At 35.2% G+C, this 14,433-nt stretch overlaps 1 protein-coding gene across 1 annotated transcript in view; it reads right to left on the bottom strand.

Moving 5' to 3' along the window:
* LOC134532937 (uncharacterized) overlaps nucleotides 1-14,433 on the bottom strand; it is a 429,205-nt gene that overhangs the window by 230,610 nt on the left and 184,162 nt on the right. The window contains exons 45-47 of the mRNA XM_063370011.1: nucleotides 13,072-13,215; nucleotides 11,830-11,895; nucleotides 11,658-11,738 (exon numbers count right to left, since the gene is read on the bottom strand). Coding sequence (XP_063226081.1) covers nucleotides 11,658-11,738; nucleotides 11,830-11,895; nucleotides 13,072-13,215 — 291 coding nt within the window. The remainder of the gene's footprint in view (nucleotides 1-11,657; nucleotides 11,739-11,829; nucleotides 11,896-13,071; nucleotides 13,216-14,433) is intronic.

Here is a 14,433-nt window from a genome sequence, read left to right as displayed (position 1 = left end):
ATTGTTTCATGCTATGAAATGTACTATTTGATGACTAATTGTAGCTAATGTAGGCATGGAACATAGGAAATCCTACATATTATCTCCGGTCTAATTAATATGCAGCAAAATACAAAAACCTATACAATCAATATTAAGTGTAGTACTTACTAATATCTAACTTCTTTGTCAATACCACATGAAAAATCTATTACAACTGAAACTATGAAATATAGGAGCAATATTAAATGGGATAGCTTTATGCAACACAAAGTAATTTTACTAGTACTTATATGAAACAAAAGACCAAATATTAAAAAAAAAATCAGAGAAGTGTCCAGACACTAAATAACTGAAGAACAAATAAGTGACAAATGTTTAAAGAGAATCCATCACGGTAGTATTAATACTATCCCACCACAAAGTGCCGACATGAGTGTTTGTTATTTTTTACATATTAACATAACTGGATCCATGTACAGGGAAAAATTACTTACAGCAGTGTTAGTCAACATTTTGTGAGCAGCTTCGTTAAAAAAAAACTACAATGTCTGAAAGATTCTCTTTAAACAAGATTATAAAAACATTTATTGAAAATAAATTTGTTTTAAACATTTGTGAACCAACCCAAGTCAACACTAAGAATGGATTATAAAAAATACATTTCACGGTTGATTTTCTAGCTAATTACTATATGATTTTTTCAAATAATATTTTTGTAAACGTCTCCAAACAGCTGAGAATCTTCAGTCAAATCAGTGATTGTCAACTGAAGTTGTTTTGCAGTACCAGGAGCCACACTTTAGCCAAGGTTATTTTATTAATGAAAGAAGCTAATGCTATGAACATCAATTTCCGTGATGTTTGTCTTATTTTAAATACTTTAATACAGACTGTTGAATAACCTAGACTCTGAATGCTTTAATTCATGTTCGCGAATCATAAAATGCAAGCAGAATGCAAGTACACACAAGAATGCTATGAAAGTGTGGGTGTGTCCCATGCACAGTTATCATTCATGAAATTAAAGCTGAACCTATTCGTGGCCCTCAGCATCTCATCCACAAAAGCTATCTTGGTGCAAAGTAGGAGAAACCAAAATTTAGTTGATTACCAGGGCCAATCAAATACTCAAAACACCATGATATTTTTAGTAGGTATTCAAAAGATATCAGAGAAAAAAAAAATTCAAAGAAAAATATTTGGGGAAGGTCAGATTCAGAAATTCAAATACTAGCAGATGTGTGATTGAATAAGACTACAATATATATCTCCACAGAAACTTTCAAAAAATTGTTTGTATTCGTCACCAGCTAAAAGGTTTATCGTAATGTTTGTTTAGTACCTCAGGGAAATTTTTTTTATTTTTTAAACAAAAAGTCGTATGTCTTAAACATGTAAGTATTATTTATTATTTTAAAGTGTATACTATTTCGATATATGTTTCTTTAAAACTTAGGATTTGGATTTGACACATCACTATTTACCATGTTTTCTATAGTTCTCCAATTTTAGCCTTGGAACGTCATCCTGAGATGAGAATCTAGAATTTTTGATATCTAAGAAAGCGTTTGACAAAAAATTAATAAATGTACTGATTGTGTTTATAAACTATAGTTATAAATAACAAAATATTTGTAATACTTTTAAAAACCCGTTTTCAAAAATACCTTATTTGTTGAGAATTACACTTTGCTTCTAGCGTGCAGAATGTTTTACCCACATAACAAATGTTTAGCAACTCATCTCAAATGAAACAAATGTGAGCGAGTCTTTCAGCACTAGCCAGTGATGTGTAAACATTTAACCTATGTAAGGAGCAAATTCATGAGTTCTCACGTTGCAGATGAACTTGTAATATGCATTACTTGCGTTACTGAGTGTCTTGCATAGTTTATAATGCCGGCCTTAAAAAAACCGCATGGCAATGCACCATGTCGTTCAATGCCGAGCGTGATAAATATTCTCTTTTCAAGTACGTATATACTTTCTCCACCCGCCACTAGAATTCACAGCCTGAATCATAAAAATTTATTTCCACCATCACGCGCAGATGGCAGTACGAAACAAAAAGGAAATTCAAAACTATTAAAATTGGCTCCGATAAAAGCTAAATAAAATATTAAACCCTGGCTTTGGAACTGGTTTTTGACAAGAAATATTATCAACATACTGATCATCTAGTTAAAATTTATTTAACAATTAATATTAATAATACCATAATAATTCTGCAGACGTTAGGTGACTATAAATTATAACAAATATTAAAGGACAGTTATACCATTATAAAGTTTTATTTTAATATGTATGCAAATTCATTTCCTAATAAGCGTAATTAATTTTATTTTAAGTAAAAAATTAAGGATATAGGCCTGCCTAGTATGAAATAATTAATCCAATGACCTGAGCTATGTGTATTTAATATTACTGTAGCAATAAGATAAACAATTTAAATGTATTCATATATGTTTTCTTAAAAGCTTTGTTGTATAATCCAGTAATACCGTATGTTATTTAAAAAAAGTTAAAAAAATATTTTTTCCAGTGATGAGGTTTGAACCATGTCAAAAATTACCCTTTGAGCTAATCAAAAACCCATTCCACCACTGCGCTATCTGGACAATTGGGGTTAGAGAAGGAGACAATGTATTATCAATCGAGCAAGGCCAGTTTTATTAAGTATTATAAAACTGTGTTAACATTTTTGTTCGTCAACCTCCATTCCAATATCACAAAATTACTCCTACCAAATGCTGTATACATACCGAGAAAAATATTTTACACAGTTTTACTGTATTTTCATGAACGTAGTTTCAGAAAGCTGAATTTTGGCTATGGTACCTATATCACATAGTATGGGCCCAAAGTTTTTAACTTTCATAAAATTATAATTAATACTTATGTAATTTACCATTAAATTTTTAAAAAGTGAACGGTTTAAATGTGTGATTATCAAATTTTCTTCATGTAATTATACTGTATAAAATTTCCCATATCTACCATAAGCTACTTACAGTAGCTACAAAAATTGTGTGATTTATTCATGAATATATCCTTCACAGCTATGTTTTACAGTCATACATTTTCCCTGATCCCTGTGCTTTAACTGTGAAAAGCCAGAAAGTCTCTTGAATGTTGAGCTTGGGTTGGTCTGATACTGAAAATCAAGTCACATGATCTTACATGGCTCAGCCAGAAAGCACTTCTCTGCAGGGTTCCCTTCATATCCTGGGGGACAAGAACACACAGGTCTGTGTGCCTTGGTACGACACTGTGCGGAATCTGCACATGCCTGTGCAAATCCACAAGGGTTTTCGCACATCCCTTTGTAGCAAGCCTCACTATCCAGACAGTCTGATTCAGACTCGCAGGGGTGGGGTTTCTTGGGAGTTCCAGGTTCTATACGAAGAGTACAAATTAGTAACACATCAACAGTATGCAAATTAATTTTGTTACTGCTTCTAATACAAAAACTAAAAGTGTCCAAGAAAAAAAAATTTTAAATGAACAAAATTAAACAATTACTATGAGCAAAACCAAATTAATATGATTAAAAATTTTTTGGAGCAAACACATCCATTCAACAATATATGAACACTAAGTATATATTTATAGTTTCAGAAATCTCTTAACTTTAATTTATAATTAATTTAATATATGTTTTTAGTTAATTTTATTTCATGTGATTAGAATTAGAGGGACTGCAGGTATTGGCAGAAGAAAAGTTAAAGGAAATAGCTAAGATAGCTGGGTTACTGTACAATGGCATTAATGCTTTACTTTTGTTTAGTAACACACATGTTTAGATGATCAACAGTCTTTTATGTCTTTAGAAATTCAGATTATATTTCAGAGCAAGTGCACTATTATTCACTGTGCTAAAGTGACTACAGACTACAAACTCTACAACACATCAAGTAATGAGCAAAGACAGACATAGATAAGAGTTGAAGTTCTGAGCAATACAGTTAGCTATTTACAATCAATTATTATGCTTTAGTGCTTATGAATTCGTATCTGTGTAATAATTTTGTTGTAGTGTCGTTATACCTCTTTGGCAATCCACCGTAGCATCTCCGGTATGTCCTCGTGGGCAAGAACAAAGTGGTACATGATTTGAAACCATACAGAGGGCATTGTGAGCACACCCATTGTCTCTCTCGGCACAAGGGTCCACGCACTCGCCTCGCTTGCAGGCCTCGGTCAGGGCGCAGTCGCCATCGGCAATACACGTTCTGTTTACAAGGGGAGGTAGGGTGGTGGGGGTGCCTGCTACTGTGGTCGACAATCCTGCCGTGTTCGTCATGACAGTCCCAGCATCTGAGGTCGTCCCTGTCGTTTGAGTTGCGTCAGGGAAGTTGCCTGGTGTGCTGGTCTCTGTCATGGTCTCGATTCTAGACTCAGTTGGCTCTGTCAACGTCAGTGTCGATGTTGTTGCTCCAGGAATAGAAGTTGTCAACAGCTGTACAGCATCTACCCCATCGGTTATAGATTCTATGTTTTGTTCTGTCCGCTCTGTAAACAACAATGATGATCCCAAAGTAGTTGTTTCAGGTATACCAGTTGTTTCTTGTTCAACAAGTTTTGGTGCTTTTGTTTTAGGCTCAAAAGTTGCCTGTGTCTCCTGAGATGAAACACTTACAGTAGTTGTCTCGGACGTACTTGTATATTCTTTGGTAGATACAATAGTGTCTGTTTTAGATTCAGTAACTGATTCCTTTTGTTGTGATGTTGGATTGAATGTTGTTTCTGGAATACTAGTTGTATCTGGTTTTAAAAGTTCTGTTGTAGCTGATTCAGCATCAATGACAAAACTAGCATTTTCAGGAACCAACTCTGGATATTTCATAGTAGTTACAAAAATTCCTGCAGTCTGCTCAGAAAATGACAGCAATGGACCAAAAGTAGTGGTTCCAGGTTGACTAGTTATTTCTTCACTGTTCCCGATATCAGTTATATTTGTAGTGACCAGCTCAATCTGCTCAGATAAGTCTCCTGTTGAAAGGGGTCTTAATGTTGTCACCATATAATTATTTGTAGTTTCGAGCCCATCAAGTCCTGACATGGTAGTTTCAATTCTGGTAACTGCCTCTGTATCCTGTGATGAAGTTCTACTAGAAATACTAGTGGTCTCCTGAAGAATTTCCATTCCATCAGTCGTACCGTTTGTCATGTACATATATGGTACAGAAAAATCAGTTGAGGCAGATGATGCCGATGTAGTTGTGGCTACTGTATCTGATTTTGTCTGTGTAGCCAATGTAGTTGCATGAGGAATAGAAACTTCTGTAAGTGTTGCTGAGCCAAGTCGCTCAGATGTGGTTGTTACCAATGACTCAGAACTTGTCTGGGTTCCTTGTGAAATCATATCTAGACCGAATGACTCAGTAACCATTGACATAGACGAAAGATTTTCTGATGTGGTTTCTATAGTTGTACTATGTATTAAAGATTCTGTCAACAACGTAGAGCCAAGTGATTCTGAAGTGGTTGTTCCTAATGTCTCAGAGCTAGTTTCAGTTCCTTGAGTAGTCTCCCTTGCAGGAAACGACTCTGTCACCATTGATGTGGAGCTTAATTGCTCAGGTTCAGTTGTTTCTAGAGTGTCAGAATTTGTTTCGACTAATAGTGTAGTTGAACTAGGTATGAAAGATTCTGTCTGCACAGATGGTGAGGCAAGTCGATCAGATGTGGTTGTTACCAATGACTCAGAACTTGTCTGGGTTCCTTGAGTAGTCTCCCTTGATACAAACGACTCTGTCACCATTGATGCAGAGCTTAATTGTTCAGGCGTAGTTGTTTCTAGTGTGTCAGAATATGTTTTGTCTAATAGTGTAGTTGCACTAGGTATGGAGGATTCTGTTATTGCCAAAGAGCCAAATCGATCAGACATGGTTGTTTCCAATGACTCAAAACTTGTCTGGGTTTCTTGAGTTGTCTCCCTACGTACAAATGACTCTGTCGTCATTGATGCAGAGCTTACTTGTTCAGGCGTAGTTGTTTCAAATGTGTCAGAATTTGTTTTGACTAATAGTGTAGTTGCACTAGGTATGGAGGATTCTGTTATTGCCGAATAGCCAATTCGATCAGACGTGGTTGTTTCCAATGACTCAGAGCTTATCTGGGTTCCTTCAGTAGTCTCCCTACGTACAAATGACTCTGTCGTCATTGATGCAGAGCTTAATTGTTTAGGCGTAGTTGTTTCTAGTGTGTCAGAAGTTGTTTTGTCTAATAGTGTAGTTGCACTAGGTATGGAGGATTCTGTTATTGCCGAAGAGCCAAGTCGATCAGACGTGGTTGTTTCCAATGACTCAGAGCTTATCTGGGTTCCTTGAGTAGTTTCCATTAGTACAAATGACTCTGTCACCATTGATGCAGAGCTTAATTGTTCAGGCGTAGTTGTTTCTAGTGTGTCAGAATTTGTTTTGTCTAATAGTGTAGTTGCACTAGGTATGGAGGATTCTGTTATTGCTGAAGAGCCAAGTCGATCAGACGTGGTTGTTTCCAATGACTCAGAGCTTATCTGGGTTCCTTCAGTAGTCTCCCTACGTACAAATGACTCTGTCGTCATTGATGCAGAGCTTACTTGTTCAGGTGTAGTTGTTTCTAGTGTGTCAGAATTTGTTTTGTCCAATAGTGTAGTTGCACTAGGTATGGAGGATTCTGTTATTGCTGAAGAGCCAAGTCGATCAGACGTGGTTGTTTCCAATGACTCAGAGCTTATCTGGGTTCCTTCAGTAGTCTCCCTACGTACAAATGACTCTGTCGTCATTGATGCAGAGCTTACTTGTTCAGGTGTAGTTGTTTCTAGTGTGTCAGAATTTGTTTTGTCCAATAGTGTAGTTGCACTAGGTATGGAGGATTCTGTTATTGCCGAAGAGCCAAGTCGATCAGACATGGTTGTTTCCAATGACTCAGAACTTGTCTGGGTTGTTTGAGTTGTCTCCCTACGTACAAATGACTCTGTCGTCATTGATGCAGAGCTTAATTGTTCAGGCGTAGTTGTTTCTATTGTGTCAGAATATGTTTTGACTAATAGTGTAGTTGCACTAGGTACGGAGGATTCTACTATTGGCGAAGAGCCAAGTTGTTCAGACGTGGTTGTTTCCAATGACTCAGAACTTGTCTGGGTTCCTTCAGTAGTTTCTATTGGTACAAATGACTCTGTTACCATTGATGCAAATCTTACTTGTTCAGATGTGGTAGTTTCACCTGTTTGGACTGGTAGTGTATCTAAACTAGGTATGGAAGATTCTGTCAACCCTGATGAACCAAAAGACTTAGATGTAGTGGTTTCTAAAGTCTCAGTACTTGTCTGGATTCTTTGAGTAGTCATCTTTGGCACAAACAATTCAGTTGTAGTTGTTCCCACTGTTTCAAAATTAGTTTGAACTGTTAGTGTAGTTTGACTAGGTACTGTTGTTTCAGTCAACAATGGTAAACCAAAAGGCTCTGCTAAGGTTGTTTCCATTATGGTCAGTGGAGATGTAGTCTCTGTTTCTGATTTCTCTTTTGTTTCTTTCGTTTCGGCCTCTGTAACAGCAGATGCCTCTGTATTTGTTGTTTCTGTGAAAGTAGGTGATGCAATAGGGAAGACATTTAATGTGGTTATTTCAGGTACAGGTAATTTGGTTTTTATTGACGATATCATTTCCTGAGATTTTGTTGTGGTTGTCTGTGATTCTTCAATTTTATTTGCAATAGTATTTTCTAAGTCTGAATATGATATATTAGGCTTAGATGTGGTAATATCTGAAAGAATTTGCATTACAGTCTCCAATTTTGTAACAAGCAATGAAAATATTGATGATGGTGTTGTTTCTTTTAGTGTGTCTGTAGTGTTTGGTGTGGGTCTGGTATTAAAAGTAATTATTTCTGTAGCTTTTTCAGGAACCAGTTCTAGAGTATAATTATTAACAAAATTTGTTTCAATGGATTCTGTAGTTTGAGACTGTTTGGTAGTTTCTTGAGATGTTGCAATGATGCTTTCTGGATTTATTTTCATGTCTTCTTGTGAAGAAGGTTTTTCACTATCTCCTGTATTTAATAAGTTAGTGGCAGCATTTTCAGTTGTAGTTTGTGAAACTTCTGTATATGTTTTGGTTACTTGTGTTCCTTTATTCATTGTTTGTTCAGATGTTACACCTAGTTCATTTTCTTCAGTAAAAAAAGTGTTTACTTCATTTGTTTTAACAGAAGCATATTTTCCATGACTGAAAGTGTCAGTAGTATACTGAAGATTAAGTGTCTGCCCAGAAATAGGAGTAGATGATTCACTTGACAAGTCTCTGTCTGTATGAGCTGTAGTAGGAACCTCAGATTCAGTTTTGCCACTAGTCACTAAATCTTCGGCGTTCTCCAATGTTTTCATCTCCAATGAAGGTGAACTACTTTCCTCTGAGATGCCTGGAATTTCTGTTCCATCTAAGGGTATGTGGAATGTAGTGTAAGCAAATGGCATTGCTGATGTCTCGGTTGCTACTACAGACATCCCTGATGGTGTGCTTGTCATTAGCCCAGACAATGTTGAAGTCAGCACATTGATGACTGTCATGAGAAGTGTGTCATTTTCTGGAAAAGCAAACTCAGTCGAGTCTTCAAAAGTCATGTTCTCTACAGTAGTTTGTTCTGTCATTTCTGGTATGAAAGTCTGTGTGGACGATAACTCATTTTCTGGTGTTTCGGTCTGTGCTGGTGTTTTAGTTGTGCTTGGCATTTCTGTTGTGCTAATGGTTGCAGTTTCTGTGTACAAAAGGATGAGGGTGGAAAAAAAAATCATAAATGACAAAAGTTAGTTTAGCATTGTGAAGAGTGAAAAGTACAATTAACTACACAAACTATTTATAAGTTACTAAACTAAATTAAGAGAACAGATATATGCAAAGACAGATTTTTAAAACAAGAAAAGAGTTAATTTTAGAGTTAAATTTGATTATATTTTTGAAGAAAGTATTGGAGAAAATTTATAATATGCACAAACCAATTAATTTAACAATTACAAAATTTTAATTTCAGCCAATTCTTACATGTTACATTGTTAGGTATATACAGTGTTAGTGTTAGTCAAAGCAAAAAACCTTGCCAAACAGTGCTATCAAACCAAAGCCAACAATTAAAAAGCCAAACGCATGCCATGTAAAACTATCACATTATATTTTAAATATGTGCATTACCTACTAGGAAACTTTACTCAAATTTCAATAATGTTCAGAGCCTTGATAAAGAAGAAAAAAATACAGAAAATAAGCCAACTTCAGCTAATTAATAAATAAAAATAAATATAATTCTTTAAATCAGTATTCTACAGTGACACTTAATACATCAATACTTTTAATGGCCAGTGTGTAATATCAACAAACACCACTATCAAGGCATAAAATGCAATAGTGGAAACATACAACAGTTTAGGAAATCAGCTTTTCCAGAAAAAAATTATCTTTTTGTTAGCAACCTTGAAAGTATGAGAAAACTGTTGTCTCTGATAACATTAATAATTGATATAATTATTGTGTTCTGGATAGTAATTAATTTAAAAAAAAAAAAAACACTAAATAATGATACATACCAAAGGAAACAAAAAAAATCAGACAAATAAAACTTACATAACTGTAAGACCAAATTTTTATAATGTATGTTAACTGTTTGTGAAAGCCTATACTGCAAGGGTTGTACCTAATATTGTTAAATAAATAGATCTGGCTACCAAGAGCAGCCCCATTATGCTAATTTCAAAATAAATAAATATATTCTTTCACTGGAGCAATGCAAATAAAGAAAAAAGATTACTAATACAAATGGATTTAGTTTACGTATTATCTAAAGATATTTGTGAATTAAATATTCATTCATCACGGTGTTACCTAAGGGCAACATGCTCAGAGTTAAGTGTAAGTACCTACAAGATATTGTATGTTGTTCAATATACATATGACTGAAACGATGAATTATCAGTATATTAAGTGTCACTGTGAAAGAAAGAAATAATACAGATAGGAGCTTACCTAACTCTGAACCATGCCTAATTTGGTTTCAGGGTCATAGGAAAGGATTTATACTCATATTTTATACATCAAGCAATAGATAATAATATTTCAGGAGAGAACTTCTGTGGCTATTCCCAGTTAAAATGCCACTAAGCCTAAGTGTGTCTACAGAATTAACTTAATTATAAAAGTAATTTGCATTCTATCATTCTTAGTAAAAATAAAATATTGGTTCCATTTTAAGATTAAAAAAATAAGTACTAAATAATGGTAACGAAAATGTTCTATGTTCATTCACAACTAACCAATCAAAAATGTTTACAACATTAAATTAAAGAAATAATAAACTGTTCATATGTACCAAGTACATTGCTTTAGTCAAGTTGCTATTCAATGTCTAGCATGTAATCCCAAGGTTACAAGAATTCTATGTGAGTACCTACCACAAAGGACTACTGAACATAATAAATTCACTATTAGTCCAACAAAATGTGAAGCTATTAGTGACTAACATTCTATATATTATTGGAAGTTTAGGGAAATATAGTTTATGTTCTTTCTTACTAACCAACATTCATTCATGGACATCCTGGTTACTTTTCCTATAAAATGAAATTTTTATCTAATTTTCTTGAGAAAATATTATTCTCTTGAGAGAGATTTTGCACTAACGAATGAGAAGGTTAGTATTTCAGAAGAGGTTACAGTCATTGCAGATAATTAAATGCATAAAGTAGGTTCCCCTCCCACCTGAAATTATAAAAACACATCAAGTGCTATGCCTATAAAACACAACAATTTTTAGCTGGGAAACCCACAAAATGTTAACCCTGAAATATAAAAGCATGCTGCAAGAAACTCAAATAGCAAGAAGACATAAAATATTACACACAGAAATTTTAATAAGATTACAAATCCAGCATGCTTTTGGTTTGTGCATTGAATGTACAATACATACAATTTTATTCTTTATTATTCATTAGTAATAAATCTACCACAAATCTAACTCAAAACAGTCAACTGAAGAAATATTATCCTACTGCAAATGATTCAAGTTTTTGCTACACACACATAAACATATAGTTAAAATAGCTTATTAAGAATAATGTACTCATCTAAAACTACGCACCATCACTAACATTACTTGGAAACACAGGTAAGGTAAGTCTAACAACAAAAACAGCGCATCACAAAGAAGCGTAGGTTACACAGTGATGTAAATATGTCGCAAGAAGACTCTTTCACCAACCCCTGACCGGATGAAACCTCAACCCTCAACTATCTGAACCAGGGAGAGACCGCATGCGCCTCAGCTGTTCTCACGTTCTTGTAAGAGGAGTCAGACGATACAAGTTAAGGACAGAGAGTTGCAAGATCTACTTGTTCCCAAAGAAGTGAGCATGTACAGGAAGATTCTTGTTCGCGTTAGTCGGTCCGCACGGGAAGCAGTTCTCAAGCAGCTGGAAGCCTTCCACGCAGCGTAAGCAGGACTTCAGGACTTCTCATCTCCGACGAAGAGGGCAAAGCAACCGACACCGCCGATGTCTGCCGCCGCTAGGGTTACGAGGGGCGATGGGGGATAGGGGGAGGCGAGGAAGTGCACTGCACTTGTAACTGTTACATGCTAAGCAAACCAGCAACACACCAGTTTGCCACATCTTGGCATGGCCGTGAACTTGCCTACCCTAATCCTACCTTTGATGCAGGCACCTGTAGATGGCTCGCACAGATATCCTGGCTGACAGTGTTCGCAGCCAGTGACAACCGGCTCCCGAGCTTAAAAAAAAATCATTTGAAAATGTATTTGTCTACAATTTATGACACGTAAATTTCAAATAACCAAAACACAATCCAATTTTATACATACCTACACAGTTGCAACCATCACATTTCAGACCCGGTTGACACTCTGCATTTCTCTGACACTGGCATACTGTAACAACAGGTGTTTTACTAACATGTAATATTTTATAAATGCTAAAAGAAAATTATGATAGAATTTTTTACCTATATCAATTTTTGTTTTGTTTTAAAACCTAAATACTAAGAGTTAAATTACATTATAATGTTAATGAAAAATGTATATATGTATAACATCACTTAATGATAGATAATCATAGCTTTACTTTCAAACATAATGCTATTTAAAATAAAGTAAAAATATCATTATAACAACAAAAAAGTAAATAATTCTTTCCCTCTTGGATTTATTGATTCCTGGCTAAAATTCTTGCAAATAGTTAAGCAGTATATGGTCTTTAGGCTGAATGAATGAAGTACCATATTAAATTTTTTGGCATGATAGCATGATAGGGAATTAATTAGTGGCAAGGCTCTCTGGAACTGTAAAATATTAAATAACAGTATTTGGTTTCTAATCACCACGAATAATTAACTGATTTTGACATGAGGACAACTAGTAACTTGCTACAATGGTCTACAAATGTTGAATCCAAGACATGTCCATACATGTATGTCTTACATTGAGCCACAGAAAAAAATACAGAATATAATTCTTACATAAAGGTTCCCCCTTTTTTTTCATGAAAAATAATTAAATTTTTACTTAGATGATACACAACAAATTTTTTAAAAAATATTTGAACACATTATTAAAACAATTTGTGAATAGTGCTCATTTCACCAACTAGGTAATGCAAAACTCCTGTTTAAAAATTTCCTGTATCGAGAATTAAACTTTCTATAAGTGAAAAATATAATTTTTTTTAATAGGTCGAATTGTTCAGAAATGTTCAAAGTAAAAACTAAGCACATACTGTTATTGAGCAAGAAAATATATATAAAAAAAAACTACTGAAAGACAGGCCAACAATTCCAAAACAAAGCTGAACAATAATAATTCAGGAAATATACACTAGGATTTTGTTATGTTTGAAATAAAATCCTTGAAGGTGTACCTAGATACAGGTATAGATAAAAGTAATACATAAAAGGAAAAAAAAAATAAAAAACGTAAATGCATAGCTGAATCAAGACTATTCTTCCACTTCACTTGTTTTGTAAATGTAGTAGTAGTTAAGATTTAAGAGTGTACCCACAGGAAGAAAAGTGTGACAAATGCCCGAGGCTGATCCCGCAGGTAACGCACCTTTGACGCAGACGGGCTGGTGCTTCTGCACCTGGCAGTCCTCCTGCCCCTTGCAAGGGCTGGCCACGCTGCAGGGGTTCTGGCACTTGCCGCCGATGCAGGCCAGCAGCGCCGGGCAGGCGTCGTGGTTCCTGCAGCTCACCGCTGCCCGCCACACACAACACCCACGTCACCCCGTCTCCTCCCTTCCACAAGTACCGTTAACAGCGCAGGGTGTCTACAAATACCTACTTTAACTATTTCACAACCTTTTAAACAGAGGCGTAGGAACCGTGGGGGGGGAGGGGGGGACAGGGGGGACGTGTCCCCCTGAACTTTTTGGGTGGAGGGGTCTGCCCCCCCCCCCCAACTTTCTAGACTGTGATATTATTATTTGATAATATTATTCTGCCCAACTTTATTTGTAATTTCTTCACTCGTAAAATTTTATCTTAAGGAAACAATAATAATTTTAACATCGATGTAGCCAATGGTTAGATACAAAAACTGCTTAAAAAGTGCTATTTTGCACTTCTAAAATCAAAATTTTCCGGTGGAGGACCCCCGGACCCCCCATCTTAGTAGGAAGGGAATGGGTTTACATGACATCAAAATCATTATTTGTCCCCCCTAACTTTATGAACACAGCTACGCCAATGCTTTAAAAAAAATATATATTTCCTACAAATATTTTTAACAAACAGGGTGATTTTTAAATCTACATATACTTATGACGACAATTAAACACGAGGAAATGTACTAACAAATTTCCTACGATTCGCAGGAACGTACCAATATTTTTAAGTAAAAAGGCTAAAAACATTTTCAGAGGCAGTTTCTACATCATTTCTATAAACTGAATCGAGGTGTAAAAACTACACGAGTGTTAACAAAAAAGCTGCTGGAAATTTAAATTACTTGATTTCCAAGCACTACTGCTGTTTATTTGGGGACTTTCTGGTGACTTTCGCGATCAGTCTGTCAGTTCCCTTACTTTTTCATAACTTTCAAGACTTTCATGATCTGTAGACAGCCTGTTACTCCAAACTTTATATTGTTTTCCGTGGAAAAGATATTACATAAGTGAAGCTATATTTGAAGATTAATGTGTCAAAGGCAAATTCAGTAGAACCCTGTTTATAATGTTTTTCAAGGGGAGAAAAAGTGTTTATGTATTTTTTTCCTTTCTATAGAGAGGACTATTTCACCTTGTTTTAAATACCAATGTAGGGAACATAAATTTTTCTTTGCTATTACCGTCAAAACACATTGACCTTCAATAATCTGGCCAAATCGCTAATCTGGCATGGCCTAAATATGCCGGATTTAAGACCGCTCACTGTACAGTGTATTTTTAATTAGAAAATGTAATTAAAATTAATT

Source organism: Bacillus rossius, chromosome 6 (genome assembly GCF_032445375.1).
Source record: "Bacillus rossius redtenbacheri isolate Brsri chromosome 6, Brsri_v3, whole genome shotgun sequence".
In the NCBI taxonomy this organism is placed as follows: domain Eukaryota; kingdom Metazoa; phylum Arthropoda; class Insecta; order Phasmatodea; family Bacillidae; genus Bacillus; species Bacillus rossius.
The sequence above is the reverse complement of the archived record's forward strand: the minus strand, read 5'-3'. Positions and strand labels throughout refer to the sequence as shown.